The sequence below is a fragment of the Salmo salar genome, chromosome ssa13 (genome assembly GCF_905237065.1).
Source record: "Salmo salar chromosome ssa13, Ssal_v3.1, whole genome shotgun sequence".
Classification (NCBI taxonomy): Eukaryota; Metazoa; Chordata; class Actinopteri; order Salmoniformes; family Salmonidae; genus Salmo; species Salmo salar.
This window is the reverse complement of record NC_059454.1, coordinates 16544396-16565352: the sequence shown is the minus strand read 5'-3', so window position 1 is coordinate 16565352 and position 20957 is coordinate 16544396. Positions and strand designations below refer to the sequence as shown.

Here is a 20957-nt window from a genome sequence, read left to right as displayed (position 1 = left end):
GTAGGTATTATATGCTAAATCTAGGTGAGGTAATATTTAAGGTTTTATATGATATCATGTATGTGTACAGTATATATTTCACCAGTGATGAAAGACAACGCAAACATTTAAGGATTTAAGTTAGTCCATGATCAGGAAAACTTGATGTTGTTGAAATACAGTGAATCAGTGAATCGTTGTGTGTGTATTCAGAATAACAAAGACTACTTTGGACGTGTGTGTGTGTGTGTGTGCAAATTTGTGTTTGTAAGTGTGTGTGTGTGTGTCCCAACAGATGGAATCATTAAGTGAATGAGCCCTGTGTGCTTGTTTGGAAGCTGTGTAGCAGGCATGTGAAACACACTGTGACAGAATACTGCGTTAGTCCTCAGGTTATTCCCCAACCTGGCACATTCTACCCCCCTCTGTACCTCGGGTCTCATTCTCTCAGCCAATCACACACACACACACACACACACACACACACACACACACACACACACACACACACACACACACACACACACACACACACACACACACACACACACACACACACACACACACACACACACACACACAGGGTTACTTCCTGTGCTTAAAGCATTGTGTTTGGTTGTGCATTACGGAGAGTGAAGCGTGTGAGCAGTAGTCATTTGTACGCTCACTAGATAAAACGAGTGGCTGAGGAAATGGAGGGAGACAGAAGCAGGTTTCTCTCTCTGTAGCAGTACCGCCCGCTGTCACAGAAACAACGACTCTTTCTACCTCTTTCTCCATCTCTCTTACTCCCCAAACTCACTGTGTCTCTCTCAGCCCCCCTTTCAGACAAAAGGAAAGGGTGTTTTTCCTCATCCTCTTGTATGACCAAATATATGTGCTGTATTGTTGAAAAAATGTCCACCTTTTTGTATCACCTTGTAGTCCACTGATATTTGCTAGCTTGTGGGTTTGTGGTGTGGTCGTACCAGTGACCTGAACACAACCACAGAACCCAATGACAGCTCAGATGTATTTAGAACCACAAAGAGAACCAGCCACAGGTTTTGTCCCAATTCAGTCAATACCAGTCTAGTACACAGTCTCTGTGTCACGGGTCCTACCTCTATAAGTCCCCTTTAGGAAAACCCCTTTCAGGGGAGAAGATGGATGTTTATATAACATCCCTTTATCCCACCACAGATGGTTGTTGACACTAAAATGCTTTCTGCTTTCTGCCACAACTCTACAAAGCTATTGATTATTTGTGTCTGTTTTCTTCTCGTTTAAATCTCCTCTCTGTAGCTCCCTCAGGCTCAAAAGGTAAACAGTCTGACTGGAGGTCTCTCTCTCTCCCGCTCGCCACCGTGTCTCCGTATGTGTGTGTTTGGATTTGTTCACCTGTGTTTGCAGCGTGGCGTGTGTCCATGCGTGTTTGAGCACCTGTCTCCGGTGTGGAATGGTCACATCCGTGTTGGAGCTCACATTTTAAGACACAGCGTAGATAAGAGATCTCCCATGGCTTTGACGTGTGATATGGTGTGTGTTGCTTTATTTGGTCATAATGCTGTTTGGAATGATTCAACCACCTGGATTCCAATGCCGGCTAATGCATTTCTGTCATTGGTGGTACTGTTTCATTGCATAGTCACCTGCACTTCAGATCACAGACACACACACACACACACACACACACACACACACACACACACACACACACACACACACACACACACACACACACACACACACACACACACACACACACACACACACACACACACACACACACACACACACACACACACACACACACACACACAATAAATTAACTCACTCACACATTACCACTTTTTCATTCATCATTGGTGTTGCTTTGCTGATATGTCCATGTACATGGGTACGTGTGGGAAAGCTTGTGAGTCTGTGTGTGTGTGTGTGTCAGTGTAAAAATGCACTCACTGTTACTAGCCAGAGAGTAGAAAAGGTAATTGCCTATAATGGCTGTTGTGATGATTTTTTGTGATGATTCTTCTCTTCATAGTTGGTGCTTTGTGATGAATATGTCGTGGTGGAGCAGAACTTCTGCTGAGTGCCTCCATAAGCAGAACGATAATGATCCTGAAGCAGAGAGGGTTTATGGAGGAGCGCAGCAACGGACAATTCAGAACAACGCAGAAAATAGCACTCCCACCACTGCACTGCCATATGTCTGCCATACCACCATACCACACACACACAGTCTGACAGCGCGTTGGAGAAGCACATGAGTGCCTCACAATCATCCACGTAACACCTGCCTAACCTTACCCACCCAACGAAATACACACATAGGGTAGAGGTAGTGGTGGCTATTCAGCATGATATTCTGTCAGGATTCAGTTTTATTATCCAATTGTTTTCATTATAGATTCAGGTTTTAGGCTGATATGTGATTGTTAGATGCAACGGCAGCACAATACTGAGATTCAGGGCTGATTCCTGTCTGATTGGTAGATTCAGGGCTGTTTCCTTTCTGATTGGTAGATTCAGGGCTGATCCCTGTCTGATTGGTAGATTCCTGGATGTGTCCTGTCTGATTGGTGTATGCAGGGTCTAAGTTCTGTCTCATTTGTAGATTCAGCTCTGATTTCTGTCAGAATTTTAGATGCAGGTCTAATTCCTGTCTGATTGGTAGATTCCTGTCTGATTCCTGTCTGATTGGTAGATTTAAGGCTGATTCCAGTCTGAATGGTAGATTCAGGGCTGATTCCTGTCTGATTGGTAAAATCATGGCTAATTCCATTCTGATTGGTAGATTCAGGGCTCTGTCCTGTCTGATTTGTAGATTCAGGGCTGCGTCCTGTCTGATTTGTAGATTCAGGGCTGCGTCCTGTCTGATTTGTAGATTCAGGGCTGATTCCTGTCTGATTTGTAGATTCAGGGCTGATTCCTGTATTTTGATTTGTAGGTTGATGGCTGAAGACAAAGTAACATATTGATTTCTTGCAGATTTGTATCTCTCCCTGAACTCCTGTGAGTTCAGCCTGTCCTTCCCCTCCTTCTCTTTACTCCACCCCTCCCACTACTTTCCTCTCCCTTGGCTCAGCAGTTCCATCCATCTTTCTCTCCTTCCCTCTCCTCCTCTCCCTCTGCTTCTTTACCTCCTCTCATTCCCCTCCTCGCCCTCTTCCTCTCCTCCTCTGGGCCCACTAGTTTCATCCATCATTCTGCGGATCATTTGGCTTTGTCCCCAACCACCTGAAAAACTGACAGGGGAGTGAGGCGGAGAAGCTGAGGGGAGGGAGAGAGAGGGAGAGGGGGAGAGGAGTTTTGAAGGAGGGTGAGGATCACTGGGAATTGGTTATGTCATGTGTTACAGTACGTTTTGTGTAGTGTACGCAGTCTGGGTGGAGGTGGGTTGGTGTGTGTGTGTGTGTGTGTGTGTGTGTGTGTGTGTGTGTGTGTGTGTGTGTGTGTGTGTGTGTGTGTGTGTGTGTGTGTGTGTGATGTAGAGTTGTATATTTATCCCCCAGGAGGGACCTATAGAGGGCCTTACAGTCAGCCCTCACAGTCCAATCATCATTAAGCCTGATCGCCATGGGAACAAAGGTTGCCACAGTCACCGGTATGCCATTTGTCACTTCAACCCAGATTCCAGGGTGTCCAGAAACAATGAAAGGCTGGCACGGTCCCCTTGTACCACAGTCCCAGGTGGGGTGTCAGTAGTAAGCAATAAGCATATCTGTGTGTGTGTGTGTGTGTGTGTGTGTGTGTGTGTGGACGCTGTAAGAATCTGACCTGTATCTTTATGAAGGACTCGTATGCCCCATTTATTAACACTGACACCATGAGCCCAAGAGACACACACACACACACACACATACATTTTTTCCCACTCATGACATGGCACCATCTTTATGAATGAATAGAAAGGTTTCTAGCTACGGTATAAAAAAACAGATAACTAACTGATGAGCCACTTCCTTGCGAAGTGGCTTGGTACATAAGCTCTGATTAATGGCCACTATGAATAACCTTGTTTCTTGGTGCCAATAGCCAAAACATTGAAGTAAAAATAAGGAAAATGTCTTCACGCTCTAATGAATGACTATGGTGGTGGAACTGAGAGATATTTGGGCAGGTTTACCTCCAATAGATGGAGGAAATGACTGCCTTCTCCCATGATGCCTCTGTAATCACCCACTAATTATGTCATTTCCTGGAGCAGCTGTGCAGGTCTGAGCATCACCTGGATTCTCTGAGTGAGATCATCCATGCACACACACACACACACACACACACACACACACACACACACACACACACACACACACACACACACACACACACACACACACACACACACACACACACACACACACACAGACACATAGAGGAATTCATAGTTTTCAAATCAGAGCTCATTCACCCAGAGACACACAGGGAATCAGGCTCTGTAACACACATAATCACCCCTAAACTGCAACATCTACCAACCACTCGCTACTTCACCTGCCATACACTGGGGACTTGCCAACATTACTGTTTCATATTCTAGAGCATTCTCAAAATATAAAAGATATCTGAGTCCATTGTTCAGATCTGCACAGTTCCTGCCAGAAGGCTCTGCTGATGTACTGAGAAGCTCCACCTGTTCATTTATAGATCAATGTCATATGATCTGACAGAGACACTCAGTCTGGAGATAGAGTTTGTATTTTTAGACAAGGTCCCGTCTCTTTGTCCCTGTCCTTTGATCGATTTACCAGCGTCCAGCCAGCAGTGTAATTTGTTGTTGGTGTTGGCAGTGGGTGCTGTATTTATGTATTGTTGTCATCCAATCCCATTTTATCCCATCCTATCCCATACCATCCCATACAATCCCATTCTATCCTATCGCATCCTATCAGAGCCTATTCCATCCTATCCCAGCCTAACCCATCCTATCCCATCCTATCCTATCCCATGCTATCCCATCCAATCCTCTCCTATTTCATGCTATCCTATCCCATCCAATCCTATCCAATTCTATCCCATCCATTCTATCCAATCCGATCCCATCCCATCCGATCCTAACCTATTATATCCCATCCCATCCTGTCCTATCCCATCATATTCCATCCTATCCTATCCCATCCTATCCCATCCTGTCCCATCCTGTCCTATCCTATCCTATCCTATCATATCCCACCTTGTCCTATCCCATCCAATACCATCCAATCTTATCCTATCCAATCCCATCCTGTCCTATCCCATCCAATCATATCCCATCCTATCCTATACTATCCAATCATATCCTATCCTATCCCATCCTGTCCCATCCTATCCCATCCTATCCCACCCTATCCTGTACTATACAATCGCATCCTATACTACCCCATCCTTTCCTATCCCATCCCATCCTATCATAACCTATCCTATCCTATCCCATCCTATCATATCCCATCCCATCCCATCCTAAACCATTCCATATTATCCTATCCTATCCAATCCTATCCGATCCCATTCTATACCATCCCATTTTAACCCATCCGATCCTATCCCATCCTATCCTGTCCCATCCTATCCCATCCTATTCCATCCCATCCTATCCTATTATATCCCATCCTTCCGATCCCATCCTATCAAATCCCATCCTATCCTATCCAATCCCACCCCACCATATCCCATCCTATCCTTTACTATCCCATCATATCCTATCCTTTCCTATCCCATCCTGTCCTATCCTATCCCATCCTATCCCATTCTATCCTATTATATCCTATCCCATCCTATCCCATCCTATCCCACCTATTTTCATCCTATTCCATCCTATCCCACCCTATCCTGTACTATACAATCCCATCCTATACTACCCCATCCTTTCCTATACCATCCCATCCTATCATAACATATCATATCCCATCCTATCATATCCCATCCCATCTTATCCCATTCCATCCTATCCCATCCTATCCCATCCTATCCTATCCCATCCCATCCAATTCTCTCCCATCCCATCCTATCCTATCCAATCCCTTCCTTTCCCATCCTATCCCATCCTATCCTATCCCATCCTATCCCACCTATTCCCATCCTATACTACCCCATCCTTTCCTATCCCATCCCTTCCTATCCCAACTCATCCAATACCATCCCATCCTATCCTATACTATCCTATCCTATCCTATCCTATCCTATCCTATCCTATCCCATTCTATCCCATCATATCCTATCCTTTCCTTTCCCATCCTGTCCCATCCTATCCCATCCTATCCCACCTATTCCCATCCTATTCCATCCTATCCCACCTTATCCTGTACTATACAATCCCATCCGATACTACCCCATCCTTTCATATCCCATCCTTTCCTATCCCACCATCCCAAGTCATCCAATACCATCCCATCCTATCCCATCCCATCCCATCCCATCCTATCATATCCCATCCCATACTATCCTATCCCATCCTATCCTATTCCATCATATCCCATCCTATTCCATCCTATCCTATCATATCCCATCCTTTCCTTTCCTATCCCATCCTGTCAAGTCCCATCCTATCCTATCCAATCCCTCCCCACCATATCCCATCCTATCCTTTACTATCCCATCATATCCTATCCTTTCCTTTCCCATCCTGTCCCATCCTATCCCATCCTATCCCATCCTAACCCATCCTATCCTATCCTATCCCATCCTATCCCATCCTGTCCCATCCTATCCCACCTATTCCCATCCTATTCCATCCTATCCCATCCTATCCTATCCTATCTTATCCTATCCTCATCCCATTCTATCCCATCCTATCCTATACTATCCTATCCCATCCTATCCCATCTTATTCCATTTCATCCTATCCTGTCCTATCTCATTCTATCCACCCCTATCCCCTCCTATCCTATCCCATCCTATCCCATTCTCTCCTATCCCATCCCATCCCATCCTATCCTATGTTATTCCATCACATTCCATTCTATCCCTTCCTATGCTATTCCAACCTACCCCATCCTATCCCATCCTATCCCATCCCAACCTACCCCATCCTATCCCATCCCAACCTACCCCATCCTATCCCATCCCATCCTATTCCATCCTATCCCATCCTATCATATCCCACCCTATCCCATCCTTCCTATCCCATCCTATCCCATTCTATCCTATCCCATCCCATTCTATCCCATCCCATCCTATCCCATCCTACCCCATTATATGCAATCCCATTCTATCCCATCCTATCCTATCCTTTCCTTTCCCTTCCTATCCCATCCAATTCTCTCCCATCCCATTTTATCCCATCCTATCCTATCCCATCTTTTCCCATCCTATCCCACCTATTCCCATCCTATTCCATCCTATCCCATCCTAACCTATCCTATTCATCCCATTCCATTCTATCCCTTCCTATGCTATCTCAACCTACCCCATCCCATCCTATCCCATCCTATCCAAGTTATCCCTTCCCATCCTTTCCCATCCTATCCCCTCCTATCCTTTCCTTTCCTATCCCATCCTATCCTATCCTATCCCATCCCATCCAATTCTCTCCCATCCCATTCTATCCCATCCTATCCTATCCTATCCCTTCCTTTCCCATCCCATCCTATCCCATTCTATCCCATCCCATCCCATCCCATCCTATCCCATCCCATTCTATCCCATTCTATCCTATCCCATCCTATCCCGTCCTATCTCATCCCATCCTATCCTGTCCTATCCCATCCATTCTATCCCATCCCATCGCATTCTATCCCATCCTATCCCATCCCATCCCATCCTATCCCATCTTATCTCATCCCATCCTATCCTATCCCATCCCATTCTATCCTATCCCATCCCATTCTATCACATCCCATTCTATCCCATCCCATCCCAACCTTCCCATCCCATTCTATCCCATCCTATCCCATCCCATCCCATCCTATCCCATCCCATCCTATTCTATCTCATCCCATCCTATCCTATCCCATCCCCTATCCTATCCTATCCTATCCTATCCCATCCCATTCTATCCTATCCCATCCCATTCTATTACATCCCATTCTATCCCATCCCATCCCATCCCAACCTTCCCATCCCATTCTATCCCAGCCCATCTTATCCCATCCTCTCCTATCCTTTCCCATCCTATTCTATCCCATCCCATTCTATCCCATCCTATCCCATCCTATCCTATCCCATCCCATCCCATCCCATTGTATCCTATCCCATGCTATTCCATTCTTTTCCAGCCTATCCTATCCTATCCTATCCTATCCTATCCTATCCCATCCTATCCCATCCTATTCCATTCTATCCCTGGGACATCCATCAGTAAGAGATGGACTGTGTGGAGGCTGACAACACATTACACATCGTTAGACATTTTCTTACCTCAAAAGTGGTCCGAAGTCATTTTTTCCAAAGTTAATAATGTTCCTTTCCTTGTTGTTCTAAAGGTCTTTCATATGTCATCTTTTACCCATAAACTTTAGTGCCACTAGTTGGCTGTGGTGTGACATTCATATTAGTGAATATGTGTGAAAGTACTGTTGTTTCTAAGATGAGGTCTGTAAGGTGGTGGAGAGGTTTGGGGGAGGTTTTTGTGACCCCAGGCCTGCACAATGATAATCCTACTCTATGCCCTTGAAAAGAGTACTTAACCTTGCCTGCATCTATTTTTAATACTATCAACTTGATATCTGTAAATAGACACTATCTATTTCCAGATTCGGGGAGCCTTTGGTAAAAAGATAATATCCTAATTATTCCCACAGTCTTTTGGGAGAGATAACCATCCTGTACTTAAACAGTGCCTGTGGCTGAGATTGACTCCGCTCATGATCAAAGACAGACCATGATTAAACACATTTAAAGACACATAATAAACATTATTATACATGTGACTAAAGGTTTAAGGCCTTGCTCGCTGTGGGTGTAGTGGGAAGGGTTCACAGGGTTGGTATAATTGTATATTTACATAAGAAAATAAGAGAATGTTGCGCTGAACTGCAGTTAGGCAACTATTCTGATCTTCAACTGTTTGAAACTCTACTAGTATCACAATATGTGAGATCACACAGTGCTTGTTTGATTTCCAGTTGAGGGTTCACATACCCAGGCACTAACTGTCACTTACAGGACACAGGTAAACGGTAACTGGTTCTGTTAAAGGGTTGTATTTATTAGTGCACACCATAGCAAGCAGTATAAAAATGTTTTGCAATGGGAAATGAGTATATCTTATTGGATAAGTTCAGGTTAGTCCCTCCCCGTTTCGGCCGTTTGCTTCCGCTTAGTTCCTAGTGGATAAACCCCAGCTGTGACAACAGCAGAATGGCACTCGGTTCTGACGACATCCACTGTATTCCATAATGTGCCTGTTCTTTTTTCAGAACAGAATTCAAAAGTTATTGATGAACAATTAGGGTCTTATGTATCTTCTTTGTTTCCTTCTTTGTTTCCTTCTTTGTTTCCTTCTTTCAGTTGGAGGATGGTCAGGGTCCTATTTTGATGACCACTGTGGCCATGCCTGTGTTCAGCACCAAGAACGAGACGGTGAGTACACATACGCACACATACGCAGACACACACAGACACACAGACACAGATGCACACATACACACGCACGCACACACACACAGACACACGCGCACACACACACACACATGCATATACCACACACGCTTGACCAACAACTTTTCTTGATGTTATCCAAACGTTGTGTTGATCCTTCCTGTTTGTTGTGTGCATGTTTCCAGAGGAATAGAGGCATCCTGTTAGGCGTGGTTGGTACTGATGTTCCTGTCTCTGAGCTCCTCAAAACCATCCCAAAATATAAGGTACTGACCCTCCCCCAAATTCAGTCTTCACTGAAAACATCAGAAAATTACAATGAGCTTACACATAGCACTGTTGATACTTTCACTGGATGATCAGAATGAGCTAACACATAGCACTGTTGATACTTTCACTGGATGATCAGAATGAGCTAACACATAGCACTGTTGATACTTTCACTGGATGATCAGAATGAGCTAACACATAGCACTGTTGATACTTTCACTGGATGATCAGAATGAGCTAACACATAGCACTGTTGATACTTTCATGAGCTAACACATAGCACTGTTGATACTTTCATGAGCTAACACATAGCACTGTTGATACTTTCATGAGCTAACACATAGCACTGTTGATACTTTCACAGGATGATCAGAATGAGCTAACACATAGCACTGTTGATACTTTCATGAGCTAACACATAGCACTGTTGATACTTTCATGAGCTAACACATAGCACTGTTGATTCTTTCCTGGATGATCAGAATGAGCTAACACATAGCACTGTTGATACTTTCACTGGATGATCAGAATGAGCTAACACATAGCACTGTTGATACTTTCATGAGCTAACACATAGCACTGTTGATACTTTCACTGGATGATCAGAATGAGCTAAAACACATAGCACTGTTGATACTTTCACTGGAGATCAAATGAGCTAAAACACATAGCACTGTTGATTCTTTCACTGGATGATCAGAATGAGCTAACACATAGCACTGTTGATACTTTCACTGGATGATCAGAATGAGCTAACACATAGCACTGTTGATACTTTCATGAGCTAACACATAGCACTGTCGATACTTTCATGAGCTAACACATAGCACTGTTGATACTTTCATGAGCTAACACATAGCACTGTTGATACTTTCATGAGCTAACACATAGCACTGTTGATACTTTCACAGGATGATCAGAATGAGCTAAAACACATAGCACTGTTGATACTTTCACTGAATGAGCTAACACATAGCACTGTTGATACTTTCACTGGATGATCAGAATGAGCTAACACATAGCACTGTTGATACTTTCATGAGCTAACACATAGCACTGTTGATACTTTCACTGGATGATCAGAATGAGCTAAAACACATAGCACTGTTGATACTTTCACTGGATGATCAGAATGAGCTAACACATAGCACTGTTGATACTTTCACTGGATGATCAGAATGAGCTAACACATAGCACTGTTGATACTTTCATGAGCTAACACATAGCACTGTTGATACTTTCACTGGATGATCAGAATGAGCTAAAACACATAGCACTGTTGATACTTTCATGAGCTAACACATAGCACTGTCGATACTTTCACTGGATGATCAGAATGAGCTAACACATAGCACTGTTGATACTTTCACTGGATGATCAGAATGAGCTAACACATAGCACTGTTGATACTTTCACTGGATGATCAGAATGAGCTAACACATAGCACTTTTGATACTTTCATGAGCTAACACATAGCACTGTCGATACTTTCATGAGCTAACACATAGCACTGTTGATACTTTCACTGGATGATCAGAATGAGCTAAAACACATAGCACTGTTGATACTTTCATGAGCTAACACATAGCACTGTCGATACTTTCACAGGGTGATCAGAATGAGCTAACACATAGCACTGTTGATACTTTCGGATGATCAGAATGAGCTAACACATAGCACTGTTGATACTTTCACTGGATGATCAGAATGAGCTAACACATAGCACTGTTGATACTTTCACTGGATGATCAGAATGAGCTAACACATAGTACTGTTGATACTTTCATGAGCTAACACATAGCACTGTCGATACTTTCATGAGCTAACACATAGCACTGTCGATACTTTCACAGGGTGATCAGAATGAGCTAACACATAGCACTGTTGATACTTTCACTGAATGATCAGAATTAGTTAACAGATAACACTGTTGATACTTTCACTGAATGGAACTGTGACAGAGCACTCAAGAACAGAAAGCACAAGTATTCTAATCAGAGATATTGTTCAAAGTTTTTAGAGAGATTGTTTGAACCTCCAGCCTCATACCTTATAATAGCATGTAATTGTAGCGTCTGTAGACTACTGGCTTTTTTATCTGGACTTCCGCTGGAGGATGGAGAAGTTGATTATTACTCTATAGGAGGGATGAGAGATTTAGATGTGGGATGTGTTTTGACATTTAAAAGCATGTTATTTAGTTCAGACCACATTCACCGACAGGGTTGCGTCTGGAATCAGTGAAACCCACGCACACACACACACACACACACACACACACACACACACACACACACACACACACACACACACACATTGAAAGCGACCACCACCTTGTTTTGTAGAAATGTAAATGAGTCACTGTGGAAATGCGACGATTCTGGCTCCAAAACATACAAAGAGCTTGATTACGCTCTTCATCACTTTTCATATTCATATTACAGTTTCTGTGTGTGCGTGTGTGTATGCCTGGATTTTGGCATAGTTCCAAAACTGTTAGTTTCTCTCTCCACCACTGTATGTATAATTTTGTGTGTGTGTGTGCGTGTGCGTGTGCGTGTGCGTGTGTGTGTGTGTATGTGTGCGTGCTCGTATATGCATCTGTTGCAGCTGGGCATCCATGGTTACGCGTTTGCCATAACTAACAACGGGTACATTCTGACCCATCCTGACCTCAGACCATTGGTGAGTATCACATTACATCTAATATCAACTAACCCTAACCCTTAGAACAACAGAGAGAGGAGCAGAACCTAGCATACACCAAATCACTGTCTAAACACACCTTTCAGCTGTGTGTGTGGAGGGGAGGGGGGTATGTAGATGAGCAGACAGTGTTCCAGACAGTACTGGGCTGTGAATACAGCTACTGTATAACTGTGATTAACTATATCTTCAGAGAACAGGTGAAGAGAGAGGAAGGAGAGAGAGAGGGGGAGAACGGGCAAAGAGAGAGGAAGGAGATAGCGAGGGGGAGATTAGGTGAAGAGAAAGGAAGGAGAGAGAGAGGGGGAGAACGGGTGAAGAGAGAGGAAGGAGAAAGAGAGGGGGAGATTGGATGATGAGAGAGGGAGGGGGAGAACGGGTGAAGAGAGAGGAAGGAGAGAGAGAGGGGGAGATTGGATGATGAGGAGAGGGGATTGGGTAAAGGAAGAGATTGACAGGGCAGGAGGAGAGAGGAAGGTTAGAGGGGAAGAGATGTATACAAGGTAGGAGGAAAGAGGAAGGGGAGAGAGATATTGGAGGATGAGAGAGAAAGGAGAGGGAGGACAGGAGAGGGCTGGAGCGGAGGACAGGCAGACAGGGAGAGTAGTTAATAGATGTCTAATTAGAGACTGTAATGAACAGTGTTTAAGAGCTAATGAGGGGTAGGAGGCTGTCCTTTCACTGACAGATGAATGGAGCAGGATGATACACACGCACACACACACACACAGACCGACACATACACAGTGTGTTATAGAAAGTGGACTAAAGACATTTGTCTGGCCAGAGGCCCTCTTCACTCACACAGAGGTGAACTGCTGTCATGTATTTTTAATGGCTTATATCAAACAGGCTCACTGTAACCCAGGAGAGGTGAGGAGGAGAGGTGAGGAGGAGAGGAGAGGAGGAGAGGAGAGGAAGAGAGGAGAGGAGGAGAGGAGGAGAGGTGAGGAGGAGAGGTGAGGAAGAGAGGAGAGGAGGAGAGGTGAGGAAGAGAGGAGAGGAGGAGAGGAGAGGAGGAGAGGAAGAGAGGTGAGGAGGAGAGGAGTGAAAGAGAAGAGAGGAGGAGAAGGGAGGGGGAGAGGAAGAGAGGTGAGGAGGAGAGTAGTGGAAGAGAGGAGGAGAAGGGAGGAGAAGAGGAAGAGAGGTGAGGAGGAGAGGAGTGGAAGAGAGGAGAGGAGGAGAGGGAGGAGGAGAGGAAGAGAGGTGAGGAGGAGAGGAGTGGAAGAGAGGAGGAGAAGGGAGGAGGAGAGGAAGAGAGGTGAGGAGGAGAGGAGTGGAAGAGAGGAGAGGAGGAAAAGGGAGGATGAGAGGAGTGGAAGAGAAGAGAGGAGAGGAGGAGAGGTGAGGAAGAGAGGTAAGGAGGAGAGGAAGAAAGGAGAAGTGAGGAGGAGAGGATAGGAGAGGTGAGTAAGAGAGGAGAGGTGAGGAGGAGAGGAAAGGAGTGGAAGAGAGGTTAGGAGGAGAGGAAGCAAGGTGAGGAGAGGAGAGGAAGAGAGGAGTGGTGAGGAAGAGAGGAGAGGAGGAGAGGAAGAGAGGATGCGGAAGAGAGGAGAGGAAGAGAGGAGGAGAGGAGGAGAGGAAGAGGAAGAGGGTAAGGAAGAGAGGAGGAGAGGTGAGGAAGCGAGGAGAGGAGGATAGGAAGAGAGGAGAGGAGGAGAGGAGATGAAGAGAGGTGAGGAGGAGAGGAAGAGAGGTGAAAAGGAGACGTGAGGAGAGGAGAAGAGGTGAAGAGTAGAGGAGAGAATGAGAGGTGAGGAGGAGAAATGAGGAGGAGAGGAGAGGAGGAGAGGAGTTGAAGAGAGGTGAGGAGGAGAGGAAGAGAGGTGAAAAGGAGAGGTGAGGAGAGGAGAAGAGGTGAAGAGTAGAGGAGAGAATGAGAGGTGAGGAGGAGAAATGAGGAGGAGAGGAGAGGAGGAGAGGAGTTGAAGAGAGGTGAGGAGGAGAGGAAGAGAGGTGAAAAGGAGAGGTGAGGAGAGGAGAAGAGGTGAAGAGTAGAGGAGAGAATGAGAGGTGAGGAGGAGAGGGTGAGGAGGAGAGGAGAGAATGAGAGGTGAGGAGGAGAAATGAGGAGGAGAGGAGAGGAGGAGAAGAGGAATCAGGGTGATTTGTTGACTTAATGTCAACATTATGAAAGGGTCATGTCCACACCACTCTCCTGATGCTACTAATGATAATATCAATGTCAGTTCATACACACACATCCAAGTTAACCCTGCCTTCATACACATGAGAGAGAGAGAGAGAGAGACAGAGAGACAGAGCGACAGAGATATGGTGAGGTAGCAGTTTATTCAACCACTAACCTGATTCACTCTTAGTCCCTTATCAATCATATACAGATGAAAGGGTTGGGACTATGCAGCACAGTTCATTTATACTAACGTGTGTGTGTGTGTGTGTGTGTGTGTGTGTGTGTGTGTGTGTGTGTGTGTGTGTGTGTGTGTGTGTGTGTGTGTGTGTGTGTGTGTGTGTGTGTGTAGTATGAGGAGAGTAAGAAACGTAGGAAGCCCAACTACAGCAGTGTGGATCTGTCTGAGGTGGAATGGGAAGACAAGGACGACATAGTAAGACTCACTATTACAAACATCTCTGATGTATTCAATGAAATGTATTACATTTGTAAACGCTTCACATTTTTTGAAAATGTATTATTAGTCTAAAAACATGCTGGGTACTCAGACTAGGCTGTAGACAAACCATGATGCTTTCACAGTGTTCTCAGCTTAGCGAAACCTGATGAAGTCAATTCGTGACCTATGCGCAAATCATATTTCTGAGATACTGAGCAGACCTCAGACCTCAGAACCCAGACCTCAGAACTCAGACCTCAGAACTAAGATCTCAGACCTCAGAACTCAGACCTCAGATCTCAGAACCCAGATCTCAGAACTCAGAACTCAGACCTCAGAACTCAGATCTCAGACCTCAGAACTCAGACCTCAGATCTCAGAACTCAGAACTCAGAACTCAAACCCAGACCTCAGAACTCAGATCTCAGACCTCAGATCTCAGACCTCAGAACTCAGACCTCAGATCTCAGAACTCAGACCTCAGATCTCAGAACTCAGAACTCAGAACTCAGACCTCAGACCTAAGAACTCAGATCTCAGACCTCAGAACTCAGACCTCAGACCTCAGAACTCAGAACTCTTTCATAACCATCAAGGTCTTCACCTTATTAAAGGTACCTAAAGTGCATAGAATCAAAATCCAGAGACATTTCTAAATCATTTATTGTAGGGGATTGCAATCACAGATAGAACCATAAAATGTCAACACGGGTTCAGCTATGAAGTTCTGACACTTTAGAATTAGACATGTACAGTTTTTAACCTCTACAGGATCTCTACAGCCGAGGAACAGTGGCTTAACTGCCTTGTTCAGGGGCGGAATGACAGATTTTTACCTTGTCAGCTCGGGGATTCGAACTTGCAACCTTCAAGTTACGAGTCCAATGCTTTAACCACTGGCTACCTACCGCCCCTTTCATACACTGATGCCATCTAGTGGCCAAAACCTAAATTGCCCCTAAACTGGAATAATACATTGTGGCCTTTCTGTTAAAGTTCTTTGTATTATCTCTTACCAAATCTAATGTGCTATTTTCTCCTAGATTAATTTCACATTTCCACAAACTTCAAAGTGTTTCCTTTCAAATGGTATCAATAATATGCATATCCTTGCTTCAGTGCCTGAGCTACAGGCAGGTAGATTTAGGTATGTCATTTTAGGTGAAAATTGAAAAAAAGGGTCCAATCCTTTAAGAAGACTGTAGCTATTTGAATACACAAATTGTAGAATAACACATCATCAAATACATGTATTATGAAATGTATTATGATCATTAGACGAACAACGATGTGACAACATCATTTACTTTAAGACTTCTGACAGTGTTGTATTTTTGCTAGCGTGCCATTATTGCTAGTTAGACTACCTTAGACCATACTTAGAGGGAGATGGCAAAGACTTGTTATGGTTGGTCTGTCAGCATTTGTTCATGCTTGTGATTGGATCGCAGATATAACCTTAAAGCACTATGTTCAAATAGGTTTCTACAGATCTTTCTTCCATTATTTTCACTTAAAATGCTATTTTTCAGAAATCTAACTTCACAGATATTTGAAGGACCATCTAAAGATCAATTATCTGTGACAAACTAATTTAAAGAAAAAAGTCAAATAGCCCCAAGATCTGAAATGTACAGTTGTGAATGCTATACTCTTTTAGTGAAAATAGGTGATTAAATAATCATATTCTGATCAATGTTTAATGGCATGTCCTGAGTCGTCCAGGAGCCGGGTTCCCAAAAGCATCTTAAAGGCTAAGTTAAGCTATGGTTCTAATGATGAACTAGGATCCTATGGTTCTAATGATGAACTAGGATCCTATGGTTCTGATGGTGAACTAGGATCCTATGGTTCTAATGATGAACTAGGATCCTATGGTTCTGATGGTGAACTAGGATCCTATGGTTCTGATGGTGAACTAGGATCCTATGGTTCTGATGGTGAACTAGGATCCTATGGTTCTGATGGTGAACTAGGATCCTATGGTTCTGATGGTGAACTAGGATCCCATGGTTCTGATGGTGAACTAGGATCCTATGGTTCTAATGGTGAACTAGGATCCTATGGTTCTGATGGTGAACTAGGATCCCATGGTTCTGATGGTGAACTAGGATCCTATGGTTCTAATGGTGAACTAGGATCCTATGGTTCTGATGGTGAACTAGGATCCTATGGTTCTAATGGTGAACTAGGATCCTACGGTTCTAATGGTGAACTAGGATCCTACGGTTCTAATGGTGAACTAGGATCCTATGGTTCTAATGGTGAACTAGGATCCTATGGTTCTGATGGTGAACTAGGATCCTACGGTTCTAATGGTGAACTAGGATCCTATGGTTCTAATGGTGAACTAGGATCCTATGGTTCTGATGGTGAACTAGGATCCTATGGTTCTAATGATGAACTAGGATCCTATGGTTCTAATGGTGAACTAGGATCCTATGGTTCTAATGGTGAACTAGGATCCTATGGTTCTGATGGTGAACTAGGATCCTATGGTTCTAATGATGAACTAGGATCCTATGGTTCTAATGGTGAGCGAGGATCCTATGGTTCTAATGGTGAACTAGGATCCTATGGTTCTAATGGTGAACTAGGATCCTATGGTTCTAATGGTGAACTAGGATCCTATGGTTCTAATGATGAACTAGGATCCTATGGTTCTAATGGTGAGCGAGGATCCTATGGTTCTAATGGTGAGCGAGGATCCTATGGTTCTAATGGTGAACTAGGATCCTATGGTTCTGATGGTGAACTAGGATCCTATGGTTCTAATGGTGAACTAGGATCCTATGGTTCTAATGGTGAACTAGGATCCTATGGTTCTAATGGTGAACTAGGATCCTATGGTTCTAATGGTGAACTAGGATCCTATGGTTCTAATGGTGAACTAGGATCCTATGGTTCTAACGGTGAACTAGGATCCTATGGTTCTGATGATGAACTAGGATCCTATGGTTCTAATGGTGAGCGAGGATCCTATGGTTCTAATGGTGAGCGAGGATCCTATGGTTCTAATGATGAACTAGGATCCTATGGTTCTAATGGTGAACTAGGATCCTATGGTTCTAATGATGAGCGAGGATCCTATGGTTCTAATGGTGAGCGAGGATCCTATGGTTCTAATGATGAACTAGGATCCTATGGTTCTAATGGTGAGCTAGGATCCTATGGTTCTAATGATGAGCGAGGATCCTATGGTTCTAATGATGAACTAGGATCCTATGGTTCTAATGATGAGCGAGGATCCTATGGTTCTAATGGTGAACTAGGATCCTATGGTGAACTTAGCCTTAAGATGCTTTTGGGAAACTGGGCCCTGGTCCTCCATAATAAAGGAAACACCAACATAGTGTCTTAATAGGGTGTTGGGCCACCACCAGCCAGAACAACTTAAATGCACCTTGGTATAGATTCTAAGTGTCTGGAACTCTATTGGAGGGATGCGACACCAAATGTATCATTGTGAAAACGCTGTCTCACCACTCCAGAATCTTCCAGTGTTCAATTGCGATGAGATCTCATAACTGAGATGGCCATGGCACATGTCTTACATTGTTTTCATGCTCATCAAACCATTCAATGATCACTCATAGACATGGTAGCCAACATAATGGCCTAAATAATGGTCTGCCCAGAATTTTGATACATGACCCTAAGCATGATGGGATGTAAATTGTTTAATTAACTGAGGAACCACACATTTGTGGAAGCACCTACCTTCAATATACTTTGTATCCCTTATTTACTCAAGTGTTTCCTTTATTTTGGCAGTTACCTGTATGTGCTCAGCTATACATTCTGTGAGGGTGAACTCTGTGACTGTAATGGACTGTCTGTTCTGTGTTCTGTGAGGTTGAACTCTGTGACTGTGATGGACTGTCTGTTCTGTGTTCTGTGAGGGTGAACTCTGTGACTGTGAGGGACTGTCTGTTCTATTTTTCTGTGAGGATGAACTCTGTGACTGTGATGGACTGTCTGTTCTGTGTTCTGTGAGGGTGAACTCTGTGACTGTGATGGACTGTCTGTTATTTGTCTCTAGCTGCGTAATGCCATGGTAAACAGAAAGACTGGCACCTTCTCCATGGAGGTAAAGAAGACTGTGGACAAAGGGGTAAGTGTGTGTGTGTGTGTGTGTGTGTGTGTGTGTGTGTGTGTGTGTGTGTGTGTGTGTGTGTGTGTGTGTGTGTGTGTGTGTGTGTGTGTGTGTGTGTGTGTGTGTGTGTGTGTGTGTGTGTGTGTGTGCGTGTGTGTGTGTGCGTGTGTGTGTGTGTGTGCGTGTGTGCGTGTGTGTGTCTGCGTATATGTGAGCATCATAGCTCTACATTACAGTGGCAACAACCCTAACCAGGGACTGGATTTAAAAAGCCAATCTTTACTGTTGTGGCCCAGATTGTGCAGTTCATACACACTGCTTCTGATATGTTGCACATTCTTATGGAGAGAGGGCCATCACACACACCCTCACAGGCACACACACCCTCACAGACACACACACCCATACAGACACACACACCCTCACACACTCACATGTACCAGTTGAGAAGGAGTCTGGGGATGACAGAGCAAACAATCAGTAGGGATCCTGTACTGTGCTAGGAGATTCACTCACCCACTGATCACACACACACTCATACACTCATACACACACACACGCACACACACTCCGCTGAAATCCCAGGGGGACTCATGGGCTGCAGTCGGAGTGTGTCTGAGTATGTGTGTGTGTGTGTGTGTAACTGTGAGACTCTTCTTATCTCTACTGAGCACATGTTGCTGAATCTGAGAGAGACAGCAGCCCAGTGGTTCCCTTTTTTACCGCTCTTCTGTCTGTCTGTGTGTGTGTGTGTGTGTGTGTGTGTGTGTGTGTGTGTGTGTGTGTGTGTGTGTGTGTGTGTATTTATAGTTAAACCGGTTAAATGCTAAACCACACACTCAGGGGACGGATGGCGCTCCTCTTCTTCACTGGTCTCTCTGGCTCTTCTGGTCAAGATAATAATACATTCCATTTAGCATGTCATTTTTTATCCATAGCGACTTATTGTCAATGCGTGCGTAGCATTTTACGTATCGGTGGTCCCGGGAATCTAACCCACAACCCTGCCGTTGCCAGCTCCATGCTCTTCCAACTGAGCCATTCAGGACAACATACATATTAATGTCTGTTATCTATGGGAATAACAGTTCATGTAGCTAGTGGACATCTGTCAGATACATAGTTGTTTCTCTAGAGCAAACACCCTGCCTGCCACTAGAGGGAGCAAGATAAGAGGAAATAAAGCCAGGCTGTTTGCCAGCGTAATGGAGGGAAGTTGTGTGTATGAACGTTTTTGCATAAAGATTTAGACATTACAAATACAATGTCTATAATGATGTGTGTTTGTTTGCGTGTGTGTTTCAGAAGCGTGTGCTGGTACTGCATAATGATTACTATTACACTGACATCAAGGGAACCCCCTTCAGGTGAGGCCATGTAGCTAGAGTACTCTATGCTGTTCTGTTATCTTCTAGCAAAAAATGGTGTGTGTGTGTGTATACAGGTCTCTTATAGAGGTGTGTGTTTTCAGTCTAGGGGTAGCCCTGTCCAGAGGCCATGGGAAATACTTCTTCAGAGGAAACGTCACTGTAGAAGAAGGTAGACATACTTCTGTCTTTCCTGTTCCCTATTTCCCTCTGTTACTCATCCCTTCCTCTCTCTCTCTCTCTCTCTCTCTCTCTCTCTCTCTCTCTCTCTCTCTCTCTCTCTCTCTCTCTCTCTCTCTCTCTCTCTCTCTCTCTCTCTCTCTCTCTCTCTCTCTCTCTCTCTCTCTCTCTCTCTCTCTCTCTCTCTCTCTCTCTCTCTCTCTCTCTCTCTCTCTCTCTCTCTCTCTCTTTCTCTCTCTCTTTCTCTTTCTCTCTCTCTCTCTCTCTCTCTCTCTCTCTGTCTCTCTCTCT

The 20957-nt window shown here is 44.3% G+C and overlaps 1 protein-coding gene across 1 annotated transcript in view; it reads left to right on the top strand.

Annotated features, from left to right (window-relative positions):
* cacna2d3a (calcium channel, voltage-dependent, alpha 2/delta subunit 3a) overlaps positions 1-20957 on the top strand; it is a 328563-nt gene that overhangs the window by 219568 nt on the left and 88038 nt on the right. The window contains exons 14-20 of the mRNA XM_045692990.1: positions 9385-9456; positions 9660-9740; positions 12355-12429; positions 14934-15017; positions 19066-19137; positions 20425-20486; positions 20591-20658. Coding sequence (XP_045548946.1) covers positions 9385-9456; positions 9660-9740; positions 12355-12429; positions 14934-15017; positions 19066-19137; positions 20425-20486; positions 20591-20658 — 514 coding nt within the window. The remainder of the gene's footprint in view (positions 1-9384; positions 9457-9659; positions 9741-12354; positions 12430-14933; positions 15018-19065; positions 19138-20424; positions 20487-20590; positions 20659-20957) is intronic.